Below are 26,269 nucleotides of genomic sequence, written 5' to 3' on the forward strand. Positions count from 1 at the left end.
GCCACCGTCGGACACTCCCTTCTCACTTCAATGCTTACTCAACCACGAAATCCAGCGCCCAACTCCAAAGTACTGGCCGGGTGGAGATTTAAAACCGGACCGAGCCATGCTTGTCCAGAAGAGGCGACGGAGAGATGCGAATGCGTTTGGTGTCGTGAATAACAGCCTGATCGCGCTCCTGCGTTTATGAGCAAAGACAAGACAGAAACTCACGTGAAGCAACTCAAAGCTGATGAGAGGCAGCAAGAAGAAGAGATTTGACAAAGTAGTAAGTGCGCAATGTGTTTTTGCATCATTTTAGCGTTTTGCATATTACGTTTGACAGTCTGCTCAGAAGTTCCTGCTATTCTTTGAGTTGGATAAAGGTGGACTTGCAATGCTTAAGTGTTTCTTGGATTCAAAAACTGATAGATCGTGATTTTTAATTATGCGCTCAGGGAACATTTTCGGTGTCACGTTTGTGCTGAAACTTATGCTACCCTGCGCAAGATCACAGCTCCACGCGCTCGCATACTAGAACCTGGTGAGAATATTGCGCTCACTTTATCACTGGTTTGCTAGAGAGGGTTTGCACTCTTGGCTGGAACACTGAAAAGACAGGTTGGACAGTGAGAAAGAACAGAATTATCATCGTGACAGAGGGGCCAGTTTGCAAATGTTCTAGTCCACATCTTCTATAACGTACGTTTAAAATAAAAAATAAACTTTCCTCCAAATAGCCTTAATTGTAAATCACAATGACAAAAACATTTCCCTTTTTCATAGAGATCAATGCTATACTGATTCAGATAACAATATATTAAACTAAACCAAACCTTGCAGCTGTCTGCTTTTCACAGCAGCTATTATTTATTAATAGAGCCCTTTGGAAAAATGATGAATGTGTTTGCTCAAATGCAAGGACACATGAAAAAATAAACACATAAAATGTCCACGATGTATACAAGGGTTGTACAAACGGACAGCTTTAGAATTACTATTGCCTCATCATCACTGGCTTCTTTAAACGCTGACATTTTTAAACTCTTCCCTCACTCGCCCCCATCTTTCCTCTCTCTCTCCCTTTGTTCTCCCCAGTGGCCGCACCTGATCTTTTAGATCCCAAATCAGCAACGCACAACACCAAACCACGGCTGTCGTTTTCCTCCAAACCCATCGTCTTTAACTCGGGAGATGACTGTGACACCATCACCACCGTAATGAAGTGGAAAACGGTACTGTTAATCTTCCTGTTGGTAGTTCTGTACCTGATCATTGGAGCCACCGTGTTCAAAGCCCTGGAACGGCCCCAGGAGAGCTCGCAGAAGTACCTCATCGTGAAGGAGAAAATGAACTTCCTCTCCAGGCACGCCTGTGTCAACACCTCTGAGCTGGAGGATCTGGTGAAGGTATGAACTCTAGTCGTTCAACATGAGAATGAAAAGTATTTATTTGAGTCTGTAGAAAGGACTCTTCTGGATATCGATTCAAAACGTGCCGATTTTGTTTGTGGGATGTTGAGTAGATAAACTAATCTTTGTCAAGATCAATAGGCAATCAATAAGATCATTTCATTTAGCCAGAAACAGTTTGCTATCTTATTTTTGTACAAAAGGGGAAAATAGTCTAAAAATACTAATAAAATAAATACTAATAATCCAAAGCCTATTGGATTTACATTTGTGAAATGAGATGCAATTAATTTAAAATTAGAGGGATAGAAAAGATTTCCAGCATCACATATCAGAGCCTTAAATTTCAGACTCACTCTCACTGCATTGGTGTAATAATTAAATGACACATAATTCACACTTATCTGTTCTCCCAAAGGAGGGTTCTTGCCAATTAGATTTTCTTTTTAATTTAGCTGTAGTGATTTCATTTAAGACTATTTTATCTGTGGGGTAATTAAATCTGCTCCTGATACAGTATTACATCCCTAATTTGCTCTGCTTGCTGAAGCCTGGTGGATTTACATGTATGTTATAGTCAGATTCAATAAAGTGAAATAATTCTCTTGCAGAGTTTTCAATTACAATTCCTGGTGCTAAGGCATGCTTTATGTTGTCACATTTGAGACAATGCACATCATGTGCTGCATGTGGTTTAATGCACCACGAAACGTCAAAGCAACATCCCATCGAGAAATATCATTGTAGCGCTTTGACAGCCTATAATTTGAGCCCCGGGACACCACTCAAATCCGTCCTCCTGCCCCTTCCAATCCACAACACACTACTTCCAATCTTTATAATCACAGTTAGTCTAATAGTGATTGAAGCAGCACTTAGTACAGTAAGTGTTCCGTAAAAGGTGTTGAGTCAAAAGAAACTTCACCGTGGATATATTGGCCGCTCTTTGACTCTGTTTTGGCTGGGTTGTCCCATGGCCAGCTGGGAGCTGTAGGCATTGAGGAAGCAGATGTGATACACTGCGGGCTCTTTCAGCATCTCTGCAGTACGTAGGTCAGGAGGACCTGCACGCTCATGTGCAGATGTTTATTTGTTTTACTGATTGAGTTGCAGAAATGTGCTTTGACCACCTTTAAAACAGAACTTTGCGGAGGTTTGGGGAGAGCATCCTGATGTGTGGATACTGTGTGTAAAATGTTAAGGACCATGGACAGCACCGAGCCTCGCTCTTTGCTTATTTTGGTTTATGAAATATGTAAGCCATGGCCAGTATACTTTTGAAATGAGAGCAAAATAACTTCAGCAGATTTTCGTCCTGTAAAGCTGTTTTCTTTTTCTGCCGTAAGTTAATTTTAAAGTAAATGTTAATTGCCATTTGCAAACTATTTTACTTGAAAGGAGTCATATGACACGGCTAAAACGAATATTATCGTTTGTTTTAGATGTAATGCAATGTGTGTATACACGATTTAAGGTTCAAAACCGCTGTATTTTCAACATATCGTGCATGTTTGTATCTCCTCTTTGCCCCGCCTCTCTGAAACGCGTGGATTTTTTACAAAGCTCATCGCTCTGAAAAGCGAGGTGTGCTATGATTGGCCAGTTAACCAGTGCGTAGTGATTGGTCGAATACTGCAAGCGTGTGACGGAAATGCAACGCCTCTTACCATATTTGGAACATCAGGTTCCAAAGCAATTGGACTGACAGGTACGCCCACCTTACTTGCATATACATTTAGGCGGTCTTAGTCAAATCATACCACGAACTGACGTAGATTTGTGGGGGTGTGGTTACACGAGGCGTTTCAGGTCTGGGTGAGCATTCATTTAATTTTTGCAATTTTATGTGTCTAATACATGCATGGGCAACTTATAACACACCAAAGACATAGAAAAACACGTATTCGCGCCATGTGACCCCTTGAACTATTAGTGAAACAGGATATTTCACGAGTTTGCCTCGCATATAATAACTACAGATAGGGGATGAATATTATGCTTATTTGGCGTGCTGTCCCGGGGAGAGGGCTCCAAGCTAGGTGGTTCCTCCGAACTCGGAGCACCCGCCCCTTGTCTGGGGTCAGGGCCCCGGGTCCGGTGTGTGCTCAGGTCGTTCCCCCCTGTTATACTGCGGTAAAAATACGCCGATGGTGAGGAGTTGGGCTGGAGGAGGGATGCTGCAAAAATGTAGAGAGAATGAGGGTAAGGAGTCTTGTCTATTTTTAGGGGTTTTTCTCCCGGGCTAAAAGATGATTGGTGAGATTGGTTATAGGAAGCCAGCCGGGTTAGTTATCTGAATGGTGAGATTGGTCATAGCAAGCCAGCCGGGTTAGTTATCTGCACATGCTCCTCCTGAACTTTGTTAATAAAACATCATTTAATACATTTATCAATCAAAATGTCATTGGATGGAGGGTGTTACATTCTAAATGAAGTCAAACTCTAAATGCAAGTTTAGCTATATGTTTTTTTCATATTATCCAGTAGCCGACACAAGCTTAGTGATGTCGTCAGAAAAGGAATTGTATATGATACAATCATAAATGTGCACTTAGACAGTGAATAAGGTTATGACCTGTTGAAAAAAGACATATAGAGGTCATAGAAAGATAAACATCTGGCCCAGATTCAGAGGACTTTTATCCCATCTAGAACCAACAATCAGAATATAGATTTCAGTTGTGTCAAGATCCTGAAAGTCTGAAGTACAAGTAATTGCACAGACGCACACACAGAAGCCCAAACATTTGACAAGGCAGCCGTTTACTATAAGAAATGAAATTACTGATCAACTTTCTCTAAACTAGCAGACGATGCAGTTATGTGGGACGTAAAATCCAGAGATGCTGTGGAACACTGATAAAGAACAGATCTGTGCCTTTGTTTGCAACGTAGAATGCAACTGGAGCCAGCCATCCTGCTCATTCAGAGACATGCTGTCTGCTTCCAATTCAAATGTGTTTTGGTTGCTCCTCATAATAGCAAGTGAAGCTTAATTGCAATACAGGAATAGCAATGCAGCGCTGAATGTGATTCAGCGAGGGGAAGCAGGAAATATGGCTCTCAGTTTCTAAATAAACTCAATTTTGACATTATTTACATGTGGGTAATTTTGACTTTGTGTTGTTTTCTTTATTTTGTGAAACCGTAAAAGACATTTTAGGCCAAAAGTCAAAGCTGCACTTTTCCATGGGAAACGAAATGTTGTTTAACGCTGCCAAAATACACAAAAGGGCCATAAATGTCGTTTAAAATGTGTGCACTATATTCCAAGTATATACTGTATGTTTCAATACTACTGTGCATAATTACATGAGGGCTAGTAAATTATGACAAAATTTGACAGGCCAATTCTGTCATCCACAGCAAGTGGTGGCTGCCATTCGTGCGGGGGTCAATCCTTCAGGTCACCCCTCCAATGAGACAAGCATGTGGGACTTCAGTAGCTCCTTCTTCTTTGCAGGGACTGTCATTACCACCATAGGTAACAGCTTTACTTTGATCTTTATCAGCATGATACCTTCACAATGAGTTGTTTTAGATCAGTCATTTATTAAGATGTAAAACTTCAAGTGATAGTTCACCCAAAAAGTTCACCCAAAAATGAACATTTTCATTCCACTTGTCATTTCAAACTGTATGACTTTCTTTCTTCTGCAGAACACAAAAGAAGATATTTTGATGAAATATTTTGAACCGAACAGCGGTAGCACCCGTTCACTTGCATTGGTTTTGTGTCCATCTAATAGAAGTGAATGGGTGCCGGCACTGTTTTATTTTTGGGTGAACTATCCCTTTAACACTCTAAATACACTCTGGAATGATAGGATTTTTGAACCCAGCGGTGGGTAAAAAAGGGACAAACCCTGCCGTTGGGGTAAATTAACCCAGAAAATGTGTCCCAACAATGGGTTAAAACAACTCTGCATTAAATATTAAACTAAATATTTCATAATGACCAACTTATAGTATAACTACACGGTAATATTTTTTTCCAATTTATTGAAATGTTATTGAATCTTGGCCAGTGTATAGCCATATTTAATTAGATTAGTATGAAAATGAGATGTAATAGACATACAGTTTGCTCTGAAAGATTCTCTGAAAATAATCAGTATAGCTTTGATTTAGAAATAGAATTAATCAACAACAAGGATATGCAGAAAATTGTGTTAGCGTTATTTAATAAGCCTAATTATGAACAATAACCAATCCTTTTGATGTAGCTTTGACCGTTTTGGAATACATGTGTGCAACACCTTTGAAACCTGCTGGAGCAAAGCCAAGTATTGGATTTAAGCGCATACCTCCCCACAAACAGCTCCCCCGTCTATCCTTTGTAGGATGTGAAGTGTAAAATGCAATTAATGAATCAAGCACGCCTGATAGTTTGACCTTTTATTTTGAGCTGAACGACATCGAGGTCTTAGATTGTTCCACTTCACATGACTTCTTCAGGTTGTAGATGCAGCTGATCATGGTGATATGATATCAAATATAGCAGAGGGGTGAAAATACTGTTTCAGAATATTTTTATGACTATAACTAATTCATAAGATTATTTGGTGTTGCACATAAAATACAATTGATCCTAATTAATGTCTGTTAGACCTCTAAATGACATACATTTTTGAAAATGACAGCTTAGAACCTAAGTCGGTTGACATCCATCTTTGCTGTGCTGTTTAAGGATGTTGTTTTGAATGATTATATTAGCGTTATTGTGTTATTTTACACTAACATTAGCGCAAATGTTGATATTGACATTAAAGGTAGTTTTTTAGAAAGACCAACAAAGATGTTCTTGCATACAGTATTTCGCTTTGGGAGGAATTGTAAAGTTCCATTTGGCTGTTTAAAAAATCATCATCAGTAGGCTATTTACTGAATGGGCTCCGTTGGGTAAAAGCAGATTGTAGATTCCACTGTTTCAGACAAACATTCTGCAACATTCAGAAAAAAATGTCCCATATTTTTACAAGTTTCATTTTTTTATTTTATAACAAAACATTAAAAAGTACATTAAAAAAAATTGCTAAATGTTCTCGAAAAAGTCAGTAACGCTAGTATAGGCAGAGAACACGCTGTTGACGTTGACATGCTGAGATTCAAATCATTATTATTTTCCTGTAGATTTAAGCCAACTTTAGTCTGTGTCGCTTTAACTCATATTTAGTGGAAAAAATAGGCATTGCTTAATTTGGTTTAATTGCTTTTTTGCACATTAATTGCTTTTGCTACAGTGGGTTTAACAGCATGAATCCACACCTTCCCACACTCTCTCCTTTGTTTTGTAGGAAACTTTTTCCTCGTCGAAGCAGACACCAGGAGACGTTGGGATATCTTTCATACAGAAGTTCTCTTTATTGAGGACTCGCTGTGCGTCGCTGTAGTAATCCAAGTCTGACTTTTAGTTCAGCACAGTAGAGTTTTATACCTTTCAAGGGGGCGGGACACATAGAGGTGGAGATGATTTACATAAACATGCAAATGCAATACAGGAATCAGCCCGTTACCGGAATTGTCCCAGCCAAGGTCTCATCAGCATAACAGTGTCATTCAAATGCATAGGTGCTAATCCAATCAGCCTGACAGTATTGCCCATACCTTCACATTATCATAGAGACAAAGGCTTAGCTGTGCCTTGAGTTTAGCATTCAACTTTAACTTGGGACCCTGCCCAATGGTCAGGAAGTGCATGAAGACAAAAAGGTAATGTCTCAGACACCTGGGCTGCCTGACTTGATCTTCTTAGAATGTCATCTTTACCTCAAAATGTGAAACATAATGTACATAACGATATAACATTGTATAAATTTGTAATCCCACAGTTTCAACCACAGAAGTCATTCACAGGCTTGGCCTTCAAAACTGCTAATTTGCTGTTTAATAGGGACCAAGTAATTATTCATTTTAGTCAACTAGATATGACAATAAAGGGCATGGTTTTGTCTTTGAATGAACCTGTCAGTACCCCCTGTGAACCCCTGTCACCTCCATCACCAAAAACAAACACAAGCACAGACACTTTGGAGAGTGCTTATCTGGCCATCTGTTTGTGAGAACGCTATATTCACTAATACACAGAAATCAGTTGGGCGCAGAACAAGAACATTTGCCCTCGCTCGGGCTCTCAGAAGAATCACTTGTGTGCTCATTAGACTCAATTAGACAGCAATGTTACATGAGGTTTACATCAGTCGTTCATAAAATAGCTGTTTCTTTAATGAGGGAGGCATGTGTTGCTTTATGAGTAAGACTGCCTTGTGTTGTGCTGAGATAAAACATGTGACATCTAAATAACAATTTAGACAGTTTTTTTGCATAGAACTGTTATTATTATGCTTCTTATAATAATCATAATTGATAATCTTGAGCTGCTGACACAAGTTACAGATTTCCCTGCTTACGAAGTAAAATGGTATTAGATCACAGTTAATCTACTGGAATAAATACACTGCGTCTGTTCAACCATTAACAGATGTGTATTACTTTTCCGAGTACAAGACAGTGTGTAGAGACACTGTTACTTGTCTCCGCTTTGTCCAATTATGGTTGTTTCACAGGAAGGCATGGCATTTTCAAGGTTTTTTATTTAATTAGGCTTTAAAGACAGATTGCACGATGAGCGATTGACCATTTTAATGAGCTTCAAGCAACTGGGACATAATTGGATGGAAGCTCTTGTGCCCCCCCCCCCCCCCACTGTTATACTTCACTAGGGTGGGCCTGTCCACGGATTTATAATTGTTTAAATTTCTTCTTGGTGTGTTCCTGGTACCCACAACTATTGCTATTGTGTAGCAATAGAAGTCACTTTATTTAGAAAGTATAACTTTGAGTCATCCTCTGCACGGTCATGTCTCCAAAAAGTGTCTCAGCCAGCAACAGCAGTACACTAAAATAATTAAACATATTTACATATTATAGTAATGCATCTTAAGTTTGAATTCTTTAAACTGCTCATTAAAATGAGACTTTCTAAGATTTATTCTTGAATTTTAAATTGAAAAACATGGTTTTAGGAATAGTTCTCCTAGCTGAATCTGATTTATAATTCATCTCACCTGACAGTGATACTGTCTGGGTAATGTGCATTTGCACTTATTTTTCATGCTCTTATATTTTAATTCTGGATTAAAGTGATTTTTTTTTCATTTCAAAAATGAAAATTCTGTCATCATTGACTCACCCTCAGATTGTTACAAAAAAAATTGTTTGTTCTGCTAAACACAAGGGAAGATTTTTGGAAGAATGTCAGTAACTGAGCAGATCTCGTCCCCCATTTACTGCCATAGTAGGGAAAATAAATACTATACGAGTCAACGGGGCAAGAGATCTGCTCGGTTACTGACATTTGTCCAAATATATTCCTTTGTGTTTAGCAGAACAAAGAAATGCATACAGGTTTGGAACAATCTGAGGTTGAGTAAATGATGACAGAAGTTTTGGGTGAACCATCCCTTTAAAATGTATACCTATATTTGTATACCTAAAATAAATCATATTACCATGTAAATGTTTTCTGACTGGTTATATACCTCTTCTGGCTAAATTTAGAAACTATTTTCTTTGAATTCAAGAAGACACTCCCTGACCTGCATAATGTAGTCCTAATCTTTCCTGTCTCAACCTGTATTCTCATAGAACTGTCTGCAGACTGAATCAAATTATGCTCTTCTGAAACACATTGTTAGCTTTTCACCAATATGCGAGATACATTACTGAAATAAATAATGAAACATGGTGGTCTACAATGTTTTAAAGAAATATGTTATTTTAAGCCTTATTCTTCTGCCAGATTGTCACTTCTTGCATGTAGTATGATTATAGTCTTACAGAATTTTTTTTTGGCAGGGTTTGGAAACATCTCTCCACACACGGAGGGAGGCAGGATCTTCTGCATTATCTACGCTCTGCTGGGGATTCCTCTCTTTGGCTTTCTCTTGGCTGGAGTGGGCGATCAGCTGGGAACCATATTTGGAAAAGGAATTGCAAAAGTGGAAAAGATGTTTGTGGTGAGTGTTTTATTAAAACAAGCCTCAACGTTACTCTTGCTTTCTGACTCGGCATAGTTTACCTTTTCTTTTTAATTGAAAGAGGAAAAAATAAATAAAAAATACAGATCAGGGCCCGTATTCACAAAACATCTTAAGGCTAAAAGTAGCTCCTAACTTGCTGATTTAGGAGAAACTCTTAAAAATAAAAGGTTTGTCTGTCCTAATTTTAGGACTCCTAATTTTTTGTGCTAAGAGTATTTCACAAAGCGTTTTAGCGCTAAAACTAGCTCCTAAACCTGTGAGACGTTAGGAGTAGTGAAGAGGACTCCTAAGTCACGAAGACCAACTCACAACAATCCTAAAATGGCTGTAACACCGGCAGTCTACCTTGAAACTTAAACATTTTAGAAAGATTTCATGACAATGAGCTCAACCATAAAGACTACTGATATCTGCTAACTGTTTATGAGAGACTGGCAAAATGCTTACAATTAGCTGAACATTTACTTTATATGAACATATAGTTTATTTGCACAAGATAACTCCTTTTTTTAAATAATTCAAAAATAATGTTGTTTATTGTGTTTTGTTGTATTTGTTAGCTGTATTTTTTAAAGTTATTGTTACTTAATAAAAAACAATAAAAAACAACCAATTTGATTAATATTAATTGGAATGCACAATAAAAACTTGAATTTTGAAAAAAATGGACTAATCTGTTCTTGTAAATGAACTCTTCACTTGTTGAATTAGTAATTTAGTGTATATTTTATCATCTTAATTTGAATACGGCCATAAATATTAAAACATTTTATTTGAATATGACTACATTTTTGTTTTAAGATCTTAATTTAAATATGTCAGCATGAGACCACATACTATAATATTTCTATGATTAAATGACTGACAGAGACCCATCCTCTATCAGCCAATCACTGTGGTCATAGTCAGTAAACCTGCTGACATCATCCATAGCAACGATTTATTTCTGTTCCTTAGTAAAAGTTGCTCTCAGCAGCGTTGTGAATAGGTTTTAAGTGGAAACTCTTAACTAAAAACTTTTACTGCGGTTTAGGAGAGCTCTTAGTGTTAAGATAAAATGTTTTGTGAATACGGGCCCAGACTAATTATGTGAAATGTTTATAAGAACACCTTAACAATCCAAAAACATGGGCTGACAAAAGAATGCAGAACATACGTTATATTGGTTTAAAAACTGACTAAGCCTTTTAATCTAAAATGTATTGTTTATTCTCAATACCCCCTGTGTCCTTAAAATAATTGCCTGTGCGACAGTATCACTGTCAGTGTAATCACTTAAGTGCCTCTGGTGATCTTGTTTACACTGTCTGCACATACACATGCATATATTTTCTGCTGAGTTGTGTTGTTCTTACTGCAGGATCAACTTGAATGTGGATGTTTTCTATGAAAAACACAATGCAATATTTCTTTGTCAGGAGTCAATGCAGTATAGTGAATTATTTATTGATGGTGCATTTATTCTATTCTGCAGCATTAAAGGGGGCAAGCAACGGTGTTTCTTGCATTCTTACTTCTTTACAATGTTAAACGAGCGGTCTTCTCATGCTTAACATGGTCAACTTGTCAAAAACGAGTTGGACGTATTGCGTAGTATTTATTTTGCTTTTCGCTCGATACACTCCCCTGAAGGGACGGGTGCCGTGGCTTCACCTTACTTCAAATATAAATACTTTTGTGTGGTTTTGACAAACATTAATCAATTATTATTCAGCAGTATCTTATTTTAAATTGATGATTAAAGCATGATTAACACTAACCTTTGATGTAAACTACAGAAAATAGAGAATAATTCATGGTTTAAGTATCTAATGAATGCTAAGGCTCTCTCTTCCTGCTAGGTCAGCGTTACTGTGAAAAGGGACATCTTATCATCATGTTTGAAAAGCATCTTCTGTTAGCACAGTATATGTCCTGTGTCATGACTCCAGAAGTGTTTGAGAGCTTTGTGTTCTTGTTTATCTATTGATAACCAATCATGTGAGCTTGATTTACCAAAGTAATGACATAGTTAGTTGACTCTGTTAGCTTAAATACTACTGCATTTTGGATGTAAGGCAGGTCGGCCTGTGGAGCTCTTTGAGAGTGCTGAAGCTGACTTCTGCTAGCTTGACTACGTCAGACTTCGTACTTCCGCTCAATTTCAGTTTGCTTCTGTACTCAGTCTGATATAGCAAACCATCTCCGGCTCCATACCAGCTGTCCAACCAACGAACAGAGGGCGGGATGAGATTGTAGTTAGTTAGGGAAATCTAAAACGACAGCGGACATGGAGACACGGGATGCTATTCGCTCTGTTGTGGAGAATATTCCCGGCATTTACCAACTGAAGCCCGAACAAGAAGAGTGTTTGGCTCACATTTTGAATGGAGGTGATTTCCTCAGCTCTTTTATGGTCCTTGGAGTTTTAGAGGGTGTATCTCGGTCTCTTTTATCTGTCGAGCTCGAACTGGCACCCTTTTGACAGGTCAGTGTCTCCTTTCTTTTCCAGTCCTTGAATATTGCCATGTCATGCTGTAATCTTGCAATTAAATTGCAGCATTTCCGACAGACTCGAAATGAACGAAGAGCTGTGTTTAAAAGAACTAATCCTAACTTTGACAGTTGGCTGCAAATATGTTTTTGTTTGTCTCTACTGTCAAATATTAGTTTAGATGCACTTATTGTACCGTGGATGCATAGATTTACTTCACATGAGTCGTTCACAGCCATCTTAACTCCGGTATTTCGCTCGATGGTTTTGTTTTCGCCGCACATACCTGTGTTTACAGCGGAAGCACGAGGCGGCTGAGCCAGCGCATAACATACGTCATAACCAAACGTTATGTGATTGGCTTACGGGTACACCAATGATTTCAAACTTCAGACAAGCTCCCCCCCACGAGAAAGTAAACGCTTGTCAATTATGCCCTTCCAGACTCTGTCTACTAAGCAAAACGAAGTAGCAGAGTTTGGTATTACCAGGCTAGACTTTTTTTCTATTTTTAAACTATTTTTCTTAAGTAAAATTTCTTCTATTAATTGCATTCTTGACTTCTTGTCTTCATTCATCATAACTGGTCTACGGGTCTTTTACTGTAAATCCCCTACACCCCCTAGGTTCTCATATGTTTCGGAAATGTTTTTCCGAACATGAAAATCTGTTTCGTAACAACTTCTCTCCCGGAAAAGCATGCCCACGGCAAGGTGAAAAAATAGCCCGCCACGTGTCAACCGAAGAGCGATAGGAAGACCTAATTACCATCAAGATTGGCTGCACTGCGTCAAGATTGGCTGCGCTGTGGGCCTGCAGCTGCAGCTCGTTACTCTTGCGATAGTGAGAGAAGTTGAGGTGTGTTTGTTTGTTCACGGCATTTCAAAGTTGCTGCAGGCGGTAAGTCAAACTGGGTCAAATGTCTGTGTTTTGGCAGTCATTATGTAAACAACACAAACTTGCAGAAATAATGCGATGATGTATTGTGTGCTCGTGATTTAGTTCTGATTTTTAATGGAATAAATGTTTTAAGGCCTGTTCACACCAAGGACGATAAATAATTAGCATCCACATCAACAGACAATAATGTTATGGATTATTCTAAGTAGAGTCCTTTAAATTGGATTCGATTTTGATTGGCTATCAATGTTTTTTTTTTGTTTATCAGCTAGAAAACATTGCCCTGAACATGATGACAAATTCGGTTCTATTCTATGTAACATTATCCTAAGTAAAGTACATAGTAATTGTTTCATATTTGACTATTTTATGGTTATTAGTTTTAGCCAATAAGTCTGTCTACCTGGCTGATACAAATCAAAGATATTTTCATAGATAGAAAATAAAAAAGCTGCATCTGATTTAAGGACTTTCCATGAACATATATAGTGATATGCTGGTACCTGTGTAATAGAAAGTAAGAAAGTTTTTGCTGTAACTTTGGAATCAAAAAGAAACTGTATTTTTCTTTTCAAGATACTGTATCTGTAAAGTCTTATATTTAAGATGATCAATAATGGAAATCTGTCAGAGATAAGGGAAATGTGGGTTTTATTAACAGGTAGAAAATGAGATGTCATATGTTTAACAAAAATTATACATTTACTTTTTTTTTCTTTGTGGGAGTCTCACATTGGTTAGCTGTTGCAGAAGAGTGAATATTTACAGATAGTGGGCATTGTGTAACTGTGTTCTCTCAGCAGTGAATATAATGTCAGCCCTCTGTTCTCACCTCCATTCTGTTTGTCTTTTCCTCCAGAAATGGAATGTGAGCCAAACCAAAATACGTGTGACATCCACGGTGCTGTTCATCCTGTTTGGGTGCCTGTTGTTTGTGGCCATTCCCGCGCTCATCTTCCAGCACATCGAGGGCTGGAGTACTCTGGAATCCATCTACTTTGTTGTCATTACATTAACCACTATTGGATTTGGAGACTTTGTGGCAGGTAGTGATTGAAGTCGCTGTTTGGCAGCCTCGCTCTGCATCTTAATCAATAATGTTTTCCTTTTTTCAAGCGCATCAACATCATAAACTAAACTAAAGTAAAATACATTGTTAGCATAAAACATACAGTATATTAAATCCACTTACTATCATAAAATGACATCTGATACTGGTTTGTCTAGTTTCATGGATATGATATTTATTTTTAGTTACGATTCAGTTTATTGATGTGAATGACTCATTGTCTGTTTTCTTTTTAACCAAGGAGGATCTGAGATTGAATATCTGGACTATTATAAGCCTTTAGTGTGGTTCTGGATCCTGGTGGGTCTAGCCTACTTTGCAGCAGTTCTCAGCATGATCGGAGACTGGCTTCGGGTCATTTCCAAGAAGACCAAAGAAGAGGTATGTCGTTAAAACCTATCCTTAATTAAACTGCACAAGACCTTGTTCTGTTCTAACTAACATTTGCCAAGAAGTTACAGCACATTTTTCCTCACATTTGTGATGTATGAAATGGTTAATGTGTACTGAGCTATATTTCTAATATGCTATATAAAGGCATGTTTTGTTTGTATAAGCACCGTATATATTTTATAAAGCTCCCTGCATTAACGTTTTCAGGTCATGTAGAGTTTATTACGTGGTTTTGTTGAATTGTTTTGTGGGTAATTCACAATAAAGGTCCAATGTGATGAAAACCAATTGCTATTCAGCCCTGTTTACATTTACTGCGCAGTGAATGAATTTGTGTCACAGTGGAGAATTATGTTCTTAAATTAGCCTGAACAGAAGGCCTGCTTTGTTTGAACCACAAATTAAGGGTTTTCTTCTCAACCCATTGTGCATTTCTTGTGAGGTCATGTAAGCGCAATTTTCTGATATTATCCTCTATATTAAATTTAGGAGTTCCCTTTCAAGAATGTGCGAGGCTTTCACAAAAAGGGAAATGTAGGTATCTAGGCCTTTATGTCCGCAGCAGCTCAATGAACTGACTGTATTTAATAGCAGAGAACTGTAAATGTGAAGCTGAAAATGACTTGCACTGAAGTCCGTTAACACATTTAGTGAAAAATAGGTGAAAAGGAAAATAGGTGAAAAGTAAAGTACAGGTTTGGAGTAACAGGTCTGAATGACCCAGTTCAACCTGATTCTCATCTATAATACATCAGTGTTCAGGCCCTGTAAATGTTGCCATGGTGCTGTGTGGAACACTCGCTTCTTTGCTTTCTGCATTTTGCATCATGAACAAACTTATTCAGGTGTCAGAACGCACCAGCTCCCAATCTATAGACTTCATTAGAAAGAAGTAACTTCATTTATTTAGTATACACTATTAAAAATCAAGGTGCTTAAAAGGTTCTTCACGATGCTGTAGAAAGAACCATTTTTGGTTCCACAAAGAACCATTTATTCAAAGGTTCTTTAAAGAACCATCTCTTTCTTGCTGTTTATAATCTGAAGAACCTTTGTAAAACAGAATCATAAAGTACTAAAAGGTTCGTCTATGGCATCGGAGAACCTTTTGAAGCACCTTTTTAAGAGTGTATATCTATACTACAAGAATGATTGTTTTTGCAGTTCACCCTTGCAAGCCGTCTTGACAACATTGGCTCATGGTGAACTATATACATTTTTTTTTAAATAGACTAAAATGCATGTTAAGAGGCTTAGTTATTTCTTTGTAACAACATTTCTTAGGTTTCCACTTATTTATTTATTTTTTATCAGCATGATGAATTTTTAAGTAGATAATCCATGAAAAAATCTGTTTTGACAAATTGCTGAATATATTTATATACATCACATTACTAAACATATCCGTCACACTTGATTTCTTTGGTGTTGACCCACTGAATTTTCCACTCTTGTTAGGTTGGAGAGTTCCGTGCGCACGCTGCAGAATGGACAGCTAATGTGTCGGCGGAGTTTAAAGAAACGCGGCGCCGACTGAGCGTGGAAATTTACGACAAGTTTCAGAGGGCAACATACATCAAGCGCAAGCTGTCGTCTGAGCTCGGACAAAACCCTGGTCAGGACTTGATGTCATGCAAGAGGACCCTGTCTGTAAACTTCACAGATGAACTCGAAAAAGAACCGCCTGCCTTGACCAAAAATGGCAGTATGTATCTGAATGGACTTACTCCGGATTTCCCTGACTGTGGGGAGATTTCCATTATTGAGCGTCTTAAATAAGGCTCAGTGATCAACTGAAGATTTGTATCAATAAGTTTACTTGTATCAAGAAGTTGTATCAAATCTTTTTTGGATGTATGTGAATGTGCTGTCACCTTTATCAATGTATTAGAATCATTGGGAGGGACATTTATGCCTTGTGAAATTAATCTGTCTGCATTTTGTAGGGATTAAGATGATATTTGATAAAGTCTGTATTCTTTAGCAAAACAGGTAAGGAGCTTTTAATATACGGTGAATCATATTTGTGCCTTAAATATCACGAGGAATGGGAACTTTCTAGCAGCTGTTACTTGTTGAGTGATACAAAGAAATGAAATTGAGGTTCGTTTTTTAGAGAATGAACCACCCAAATTTGATCATCGTGTCCAAACACTGAGGAATTGAATTGCTTTTTGGGTGTTTATCTCGAACACAGCATGTGCGAGCGTCTGTTCTGCATCTCTTACAGGGTATCAAGCAGGAATGGGTGACTGTTTATGATATGGACACAGCTGTTCTCCTGTGGCTCACCAGCTTAGTTTATATTATGCATTTGCACGTTATTTTTTAATCTACATTGTGAATGAACATGACTAAGTATATCACCTATTGAAGTTTCATTGTATTTTTAGAGTGGCACAATGGCTTTTTACTACTAGTTCAGATTTTCTATTCCTGATATGAATTTGAGTTTTATATCTTTATCACTAAGCATTCATTCATTTTGTCATGAGATGGCATTTTGTTAATTTATGTCTACTGTAACAAGAAAGTTGTTTGAATGCAGCAGCCTACCTCTGGCTGCATAAAGCTTGATACCTTGTATTATACTGTCTCACATCTGTTTGCCTTTAGCCTGCACATGGTTTTAATTCAGTGTAACATAGTTAAAGCCAAATGTAACTGGATAAACTGTGGAAACAGATACAGAGAAGAATGGCCAAAGAGAAATGTTTAATCTCTGCTGTAGACATGAGCTATGGCTTTTGGGACTGTTCAGCTGCAATGTATATTATTTTAAGCAACTGTAATTTTTATTAATAACATAATGCCATAATGAAGTAATTTCTGGATTAAATGGATTAAAGATGAATGTTCTGTAAAATGCCTGTATTGTCTTAATGCGGAGTGAATTACAGATCAGAAAAAGAGAATTCAGACATGTTGAATAACCTTTATAAGATACATCTAGTGCACGAAAACAGTTTTAGTGTTTTAGTTTCTATTTTTGACACTAGAATTAAACATGAAATATTATACTTTATTCATTTAAAATAATGCTTGTGTCTGAGCAAGACATTTCAGTGAGAAACTGGATAATAATCTTTTCTACACAATCTTGGAATTTAGATTAAATAAAATATGACTTTTGAGGGGTCAACTGATCTCAGAAGAGTTGTGGGGACATTCTGTCTTTGTCTTAACCACATACTCTGTAGTTTAATCCATATCTTGAAACTATGCTAAGATTCTGGGTTATTATGCTGATTTTCCTTTTGTTATGCCGATATCTGTCATTTCTTTCTTCAGCATTTATATGACCATTACATTTTTTAGACAATATATTGTAGAGATGCACCGATACTAAATTTCTCCACCGATAGCCGATGTGATATCTGCTAATACCGATTCTGAAGATTATTTCTTAACTTTATGAATGTTAGTAATTCATATAATGACTTTTAATATTGAACATCAAACTGGTGATGTTTCTTAACATTTCCTAAATACAGAGCACAAATTCATTGCATTTAGAGCTTTTCTCTTAAATGCATTTCTGACCTGTTGAACCTGTTATCGCAACATCTGTGCATGATCGATAGTCAAACAAGGTTCCCCTATGTTTTAAAAGAGAAAAAGGTCAGAAAACCAGTCCCAGAACCTAGGACCTCTGTGACATGAACACACAGAAGCAAACCACTCAACCACTGAAGACCAGAAAAAAACGGATTTAGACCTTGCTATGTCTCAATTCAACAGAATTCAATGGAACCAGAGGGGAAACGGTATCTGACAGTAACTTTCTCAGCTGTCAGATATTGTTCCACTCTGTTTCATTTGATTCACACTTCATACATGTCTCAAACTTACAACGCAGATTTTTTTAACCCAAAACAAGTAATTTCTGAGATGTTGAACCTTTTATAGCAACGTTTGTGCATAATGGATGATCAATTCAACATGAAAAAGAGGGTGAAGGGTATCTGACAGTAACTTCCTCAGTTGTCAGATACCGTTCCCCCTCTGTTTCATTAAAGTTACACTTCATAAATGTCTCAACCTAACAATGCTGAATTTTTACCCCAAAACAAATAAATTCTGAGATTTTCAGCCTTTTATCACAACATTTGTGCATGATAGATGGGGGAACGTATTCTGACAACTAAAATGTTACTGTCAGAAAAGAAAGGTCAGAAAACCAGGCTCAGAACCTAGGACCTCTAGTATGCAAACACACAGCAGCTAACAACTCAAATGTATAGTATAATGCGATGTAAGTCGCTTTGGATAAAAGCGTCTGCCAAATGCATAAATGTAAATGTACCACAGGAGATCAGACAAGGCTGTCCTTGGATTTAGAGCTTGCTATATCTCATTTCAACGGTATCTGACAGCTGAGAAAGTTACTGTCAGATACCGTTTCCCCTCTGCACTCAAAAAATGGGTTTTGTGGCAGTGTTCATTTTACCCAAATATTTTTTGTTACAATAACACATACATATTTCGTTTTAAGACAAAACATAAGTGTATTGTGTTATGCTAAATCAAATTGTTCTACTCTCTGGTTTACTTAACTACCAATCTTTAAACTAACGTAACTGTTTTAATTTTGCAATTCAAAACAACCGGATGTGACGTTTTCTAACGACTCTCATGAAGACGGCGCGAATCTCGAGAAGACGGCGGGCGCATGAGATGGTGTGAAGTATCCGGTAAGAAATCTTAAGATTGTTTTCTTCCTCAGTCCATCTTAAAACACAATTATATGTTATGTGGCTGTCCAGGGTTGTGTTTGATGGTGATTATTTCACGCGGTAGCATTGAACTTGTTCTTTAACTTGTGTAATTTTTATGCAGCAGTGATGTAACGTTAAAGTGTGAGATTTGTTCGTGTTACAATTCATATTGCTTTTCGTGGTTGCACGAGGTGCGTTTTTACTTGGCTTTTCCATCTTGTTTAATAAGTATTGAACGTGTTATTCTATTTTTGGATAAGTTACGTTTTAGTGTGTTATGTGGCAGAGATGTAAAGTTTATGATTTGTTAGTTTCAAATTCTTCACGAGGTGCATTTAGCTTTTCTGTTGTGTTTAAACCGTATTGAACTTGTTCTTCAGTGTCGAGTCATTTTTAGTGTTTTAAGCAGTAGTGATGTAAAGTGTAGGATTTGTGCGTTTCAAAATTAATGGATTGCTTTATGTTAGCAAGAGGTGCGTTTAAATTAGCTTTTCCGTCGTGTTTAGTTGGTAGCCTTGAACGTTTTTTCGGGTGATCGTGGTGCTTTTGAAACGTCTTTTGCTTCAGTTTAGTCAGTGCTTTTTCTCAAGCGGTTCTTAAAGTTTAGTTTTTGTTAACTCTAAATGAATATTTTCTGAAAGATATGTGGAAATGTAAAATTTGTGGACTTGGGGTTTCAGCACGATCTAAACTACTGAAACATTACAGACTGCAGCACGTGCGTTATGGATATCAGAGATATCCTTGTACATATTCCAATTGTCCAAATACATTCAAGACATGGAATGCTCTACTTATTCATTTAAGTAGAAATCATGCTACGGATTTGAAATTACATGACGGACAAAGGCCCACTTTAACTTGTCATTTGTGTGCATGCAGTGCACTTTCATCAGAAAAAGAATACTTTGCTCACATAAACAGTCACTTAAAGAAGAGTGAAACGGTCCATTGCATGTTTTCTGGTTGTGATTACCAATCAAATGTCTATGGAACTTTTAAATCACACAAAAACAGAAAACACAACCAGCATTCACTGAGTGATTTTAAGCCTGGTATAGTTACCATTGCTGAAGTATTACAGGACCCCGAAGGTTTTGATGGTGATGAGGCCAGTGATGTGGCCAGTGATGCTTTAGTACAGGACTTAAGTGAAATGCCTGAAGACTTAACAGATGTGGTTGTTCAGAATTTAGGTTCACTGTTGTTAAAACTAGAGCATCTGTCACATGTTCCCTCTTCAGCTATTGATGATTTTTTAGGTGAACTGCATTACCTGTTAAAGTCTGTGTCAGTGCCTATCTCAGTTGCCGGAGTACAGCATGTACTTGAGAAACATAATATAAATGTTGATGAATCTGTCATGAAGGAAATGACCACTACCATCTCTACATCTAACCCTTTACACACAGCCATTGGCAAAGATGGCCCCTTAGGTACTGCTCATAAGCGCAAGCAGTTTTACAAGGACAAATTTAATGTTGTGGAACCCATCGAATACTTTCTTGATGAAAAACAGCTACACACCTTTCAGTATGTTCCAATTTTGAAATCTCTACAACAGGTCTTTGCTAATAAAGACTTTATAGACAAAGTTGTTGACAATCACAAAGCAAGGACTAGTCCTGTGAGTCACGACAACCAATGTTATAGGTCTTTTCAGGATGGTACATATTTTAAAGAAAATAATTTACTGTCTGGGAAAGACTTGACAATTTCATTGACTTTATATGCAGATGATTTCGAGGTGTGTAACCCTCTAGGCACATCTCGAAAGAAGCACAAGCTTTTTGCAGTTTACTGGATTTTGAGCAACTTGCCCCCTGGTTCCCACTCATCACTCACATCAATCTATTTGGCACTCCTTTGCAAAAGTGATGATTTGAAGAACTATGGGTATGTGAAAGTATTGGAGCCTCTTTTGTTTGACGTCTCGATTCTCGAGCAAAATGGTGTATTCATTCCTCTACTTGGAACCTTTGTTAAAGGTACTGTTTATTGCGTGGTGGCAGACAACTTGGCAGCTCATGGTATGGCTGGCTTTGTTGAAAGCTTTTCAGGAGAATATTTTTGTCGGTTTTGTTTGGGGAATAGTTCGGATGTGCAGTCAAAAGAAGTTGGGTCTGGTGCATTCAGCCTCAGAAATAAAGATCTTCATAAAGATCATGTGAAAACTGCGCAGGAAAATGGCACACACTGTTGTGGAGTGAAAAGAGAATGCGTTTTTACTAAGCACCTTTCTCATTTCAATGTGCTGTCTGCTTATCCACCAGATGTGCTGCATGATGTTTTAGAGGGTGTGGTGCCTGTTGAACTTGCACGTTGCCTGACTTTGCTAATATCAAAGAAGTACTTTACATTGGAAAGCCTCAATAAATGTATTCTTAAATTCCCCTACAAGTGGGAAGACCAGAAAAACAAGCCTCATGCAATTACTTGTACATTTTCAAGACGCAATACAATCGGTGGAAATGCCCATGAAAATTGGAGTTTGATAAGGTTTCTTCCATTTTTCATTGGGCATGTTGTGCCTGAAGATGATCCTGCATGGCAAGTCCTAATGGACCTCAAGGATATTGTTGAGTTGGTGGTTTCACCAGTACACACAGATGAGTCCATAGCCTACCTTGAGATGAAAATTTCTGAACACCGCCAAAGGTACCAGGAACTTTTCCCTGGTGTCAAGCTTCTTCCAAAGCACCATTACTTGGAACATTACCCTGAGATGTTGAAATCTTTTGGTCCTCTTGTTGGTTTATGGACCATGCGGTTCGAAGCAAAGCACAGCTTTTTTAAGCAGATTGTGCGCCACACAAATTGCTTTAAAAACATTCCCCTCTCACTTGCTGTGAAACATCAACTCATGATTTCATACCACTTGAAAACTACTGAAAAATGTACACTGGATGTTTCTGATGCCTCAACAGTTCCTCTTGATGTTTTGCGAACAGAGGTAGCTCAGGTGATCAAAGAAAAGTACCCAGATGTTTTGGAAGTTCATATTGCTAAGTGTGTCGCTAGCAAGGGTTTGAAATTCCGAAATGGTATGATCCTGGCACATGAAATGACAAGTGGCCTCCCGGAATTTGGAGAAATTGTCCAGATTTGTATTGTTCAAAAGACTTTGTGCTTCATAATGAGACGACTGTGTGGCTGGTACAGGGAGCACTTTAGGGCATTTGAGCTAAGTGCCTCACCAACAAGAGAAGTGTTCTTTGTAGAACACTGTGCTTTAGCTGACGATTATCCATTGGTTGATTATATGGTTGGTCCTTTGCGTTTAGTGACTTTGAAAAGACAAGTCCACGCATAGATGGTAATATATGCTTTCATTTTCTATTTAAAAAATGTACACTTCACAAGTTAATGATTTTTTTTAACCATGGTATTTTTTATTTATTACCATACTCACAATTAATTTCACAAACTAACTACGTTTCTCCTGTTTTTCACAGTCTTACCACAATGACTTCTCCAGTCCGGCTAAGAATCATTCTTGGAGAGCAAAACTCACAAAAGGTGATCCTTCAGCATGGCATCCCTACTTCACTGAGTGACCTGTCAAAGGAAATCGAAAAACAATGTAACCTAAAAGGACATTTTAGGCTGCAGTTCATGGATCCTGACTTTGACAATGAGTTTATGAATCTCATGTCCACATCTGAAATTCAAGACAAAAGTACCCTAAAAGTGGTATTTCCGACAACACCAAGTGACCGTGACAACTCGCCTACACCACAACTGGATACATCTCAAAGTAGGAGTACCTGCTCATCCCCAGCTCTATCACTTTCATCCTGTGACACACTGATTTTGTCATCCCCATCTACTTCAGCAAGCTCTGGCTGTGTTGCAAGTGTGTCTCCTGAGTCATCTTCAAGAATTAAGTCTTCTGCATGGCCAGCCGTTTTCACTGTTCCCCGTTTTGCATATGACGCTGAGCTCAAATTAGATCAAGGTAATGCAGCCTTCAAAACACACGGCACTTTTCTCAGTCCTGACCCAAAGCTGAAAATATCAATACTAGATGGGCTTGCTGAAGAAATTGTGAGATACAAAGTCTACCCTACAAATACAGAGTTCAATCAGGTGGCTGAAGCCCTCATTGAAAAGCACCCTTGTTTAAAAGAAAGGGGTTCTGCCAATGGTTACAGCGGATGGAAAGCAAGTTTAAAGTACAAACTTGCCAACTATAGAACAAAACTAAGAAACATTGGCTATACTGAAGTTACAGTCAACTCGCTCAAGCACAAACCAGCTGGAATTTCCAGTCCTGCTTACAATATAAAAAAACCTCGCAAAGCTGAGGTGAACTACTGCCCTTCCCATCCATTAGGAGAAACACCCGAAACACTTGAAGAAGTCAGAGTAACACTTCTGTCTGAAATAAAAAAGAAGAACAATGAGAAAACATTACGAATGCTGATGGACAAGACCTTTTCAATCCGGAGACATGAGGTGGTCAAGGAATCACCTCCAATAGCAGATTTCAAAACTAGATGGCCTGCTCTTTTCAGAACAGAAGAGGTGGGTGAAACGTTTTTGAGTCATTTATGTTCAACTTTATGGGTTTTGTGGTAACAATAATTCATTGTGTTTTGTAGATTTGTGCAGAGTTTGAAAGAATCACAACAGTCCCATTGGTGTCTACATACTTTGCGAAGATGGATCGATATTCTGCTAAACTTATGAAGATCTATGCAAAGTGAGGAGGAATCAATGGACAAAGAATTAAAAACCTGCTGGTTCCCACAACACAGGTATGAAGAACTGCACTCATCAAAACCTTGTAGTATAGCTTCATTTCTGCATCAATGCCACAGCTTGTAATTAGAAGTTTTCTAGAAGTTCTAAAGAAAGAAACATAGTCACAGTTAAAGGCGGGGTGTCCGATTTCCAAGTTACGCTTGTTTAGACAAAGTCGGGCCGAGTAACAACACAACCTTGTAGCCAATCTGCAGTAAGGTGCACAGGACGGACATTCGTCGAGCCGAGCGCTGACAAAAGCAAAAGATGGGGGTAGGGGTGTGTCTGTTTTGGTGATTTGAACATCAAAAACGGCTAAGAAAAATCGGACACCCCGCCTTTAGAAAACAAAAGAAAAAGTCGTCACATTTAAAGTCCACTTACATGAGATATTTTGCATAAAAATCTAAAAATAAAAGTAAATGTTTACCTGAGATTGTGAAGGCTACAATTCATTAAAATTATTTTATACTTAGACAGACAACATTGATGTGAGGCGAGAGTGCATACTCCGATCTCTCTGTGTCTACCTGAATGAAGACCCGAGCAATCTAATGAATGAGTATTTGGTAAGTATATGTGCGTATATACTTTGCTGTATTATCAAGGAAGTGAAATTGTGTGGAATAACTTAATTTATTTAATCTTTTCCCCACTCATGTCATTTCAAACCTGTTCGAGTTTCTTTCTCCTGCAGAAAACAAGATATTTTAAATAATGTTGGTAACAAAACAACACTGGGCCCCATTGACTTTTTTTTGTCTGTTGTACAGAATCAAGTGATATATTAGTTTTGAATGACATTAAATAGTGAATAAATAATAGATTTTTGTGAACTTCTTAATAAAGGACATTAATTTTAAGGAACTTTACCATTGTTATTCTCACCTGCAGGATACAGATGCACCCAGTACTCAGGAGGCGATCCAGAAGACTGTGATGGGAGTGTTTGTTGTAAAAATTGAAGGTTCAGACATCGAAGACAGCCCAGCAGATGTTGGAGTGGTATTGGAGGGCGTGAGAGTTCTTGAAGACCTGAACAACGTATCGTATGCGACAGCCATGCTGATGGGACTGATATATACACTGAACTTGAGCTACCCTCCTGAACTCAGGTACACTTTTGAAGTACTGCAGAAGTTGTTTCTGGAGCTAGATGGGAAGAAACTATCTCAGAAAGTTCAGACGCTGAAGACCAAGCTATTCTCAGATGTTTATGAGTAAGGAATGTTGTAATTTTTCACATGTAAATTCCATGTTTCAGAAAATGGCAGTACATTCAGAAACGTAAGCAGTGTCTTAAATTTATTTTATGAGGTTAAAGTATTGTTTAATTAGATTTATTCAGAGTTGTTAAAACATTGTAAGCTGTACTTAAATGGTGCTGAGTGCATCTTAATTTGTCAGTAATGTTAACGTTTATAATGTTGTTACAGTAACGTTTAACTGTAATTATCCCAAAGTTCCTGAAAAAGCTCTGCAAGCCTTGTGAAATTTCCGAGAAAGGTGCTGAGTGCATCTTATTTGCAATAAACTTTACAGTTTTGTAATGTTTTTACAGAATTTACTTTCAATTGTCCAAAGTTTGTAAAAGCTTTGCAAGCCGTGTGCAAGCTCCCCGAATGGTGCGGAGTGCATCTTGTTTAGTCAGTAAACATTACAGTTGTGTAATGCTATTACAATGTTTAATTGTAATTATCTGGCGTTCTTGAAAAAAAACTTTGGAAGCCACCTGAATGGTGATTGGTGCATTTCATTTGTCAGTAAATGTTAAAAGTTTGTAATGTTGTTCCATTGTTGTCCAATTTGAAAAAACTTTGCAAGCCTTAAAAGTTGATCAGTGCATCTCATTTGTCACTGAATATTACAATTATCCTTTAGGGTATCTGTAATTTAAGTGCAATAAACATTGCTTGAAGAACTGGTGTCTGAAATTCTTTTATAAATAAAATGAATGCTATATACAGTTTGTCACAATCTGTGCAGTAATCCATACTTTTCTGTGTGATGTAACTTGAAATAGAAACCATTGTGTTAAAGTAACTAAAAGTAATTGGATGGAACCACTGTCCATAATTTAAATGAGTTGTTTAAATTAAATATTCTTTAGTTGTACAAACAAAAAATATTTGATGAGTTTTTATAAAATAAACACATGTTCAGAAAACTTAATTATCTTAAGTTAAGGGGAAGCAATTAAGCCGATTTTGTTTAACATTACCATTTCAAATGAATTCTACATCATTCAATTGTGTTGCAGCAACACAAGAATTTGACATAGATTGAAAACAACCCTTTAATGTTAATAAAAACCAATTGGGTTATGTGGAACCACTGTCCATAATTTAATAAAGTTTAAAGTATCATTTTTTTCAGTGTGGTACAGACTGTAGAGTCTCACTACATACATGTATCAAACTTACACTGCTGAGTTTTTACCCAAAAATTCTGAAATTTCCCACCTTTTATTGCAACCTTTGTGCATGATGGATGGGGGAACGTATTCTTACAACTGAAATATTATTGTCACGTAATGT

General features: G+C 37.6%; 2 protein-coding genes across 3 annotated transcripts; both read left to right on the forward strand.

Annotated features, from left to right (window-relative positions):
- kcnk2a (potassium channel, subfamily K, member 2a) lies at positions 1–17,123 on the forward strand. Its single transcript, XM_057343129.1, has 7 exons — positions 1–268; positions 1,078–1,388; positions 4,758–4,875; positions 9,249–9,409; positions 13,666–13,852; positions 14,117–14,256; positions 15,727–17,123. Coding segments are annotated over exons 1-7 (1,239 nt in total). The 5' UTR covers positions 1–267; the 3' UTR covers positions 16,048–17,123.
- Positions 17,124–18,686: 1,563 nt separating this feature from the next.
- Positions 18,687–25,686, forward strand: LOC130560327 (sterile alpha motif domain-containing protein 3-like). 2 transcript variants are annotated; one of them, XM_057344042.1, is made up of 5 exons: positions 18,687–18,962; positions 22,442–23,513; positions 23,591–23,746; positions 24,209–24,301; positions 24,627–25,686. In XM_057344042.1, exons 2-3 carry the CDS (start codon positions 22,452–22,454, stop codon positions 23,693–23,695), a joined length of 1,167 nt encoding a protein of 388 aa, XP_057200025.1. In that variant the 5' UTR covers positions 18,687–18,962; positions 22,442–22,451; the 3' UTR covers positions 23,696–23,746; positions 24,209–24,301; positions 24,627–25,686. The 2 variants fall into 2 exon arrangements, with proteins under 2 accessions (XP_057200025.1, XP_057200026.1); XM_057344043.1 differs by having other exon boundaries at positions 24,634–25,686.
- The last annotated feature ends 583 nt before the right edge of the window (positions 25,687–26,269 follow it).

Source organism: Triplophysa rosa, linkage group LG10, assembly GCF_024868665.1.
Source record: "Triplophysa rosa linkage group LG10, Trosa_1v2, whole genome shotgun sequence".
Taxonomy (NCBI): domain Eukaryota; kingdom Metazoa; phylum Chordata; class Actinopteri; order Cypriniformes; family Nemacheilidae; genus Triplophysa; species Triplophysa rosa.

Bases quoted from the DNA above. Each gene is read 5' to 3' on its own strand.
- kcnk2a (XM_057343129.1), top strand. The intron at 1,389-4,757 runs GTATGAACTCTA...TGTCATCCACAG, and splicing joins AGCTGGAGGATCTGGTGAAG to CAAGTGGTGGCTGCCATTCG. The intron at 13,853-14,116 runs GTAGTGATTGAA...TTTTTAACCAAG, and splicing joins ATTTGGAGACTTTGTGGCAG to GAGGATCTGAGATTGAATAT.
- LOC130560327 (XM_057344042.1), top strand. From the start codon at position 22,452: ATGACTTCTCCAGTCCGGCTAAGAATCATTCTTGGAGAGCAAAACTCA. The intron at 23,514-23,590 runs GTGGGTGAAACG...TGTGTTTTGTAG, and splicing joins CTCTTTTCAGAACAGAAGAG to ATTTGTGCAGAGTTTGAAAG.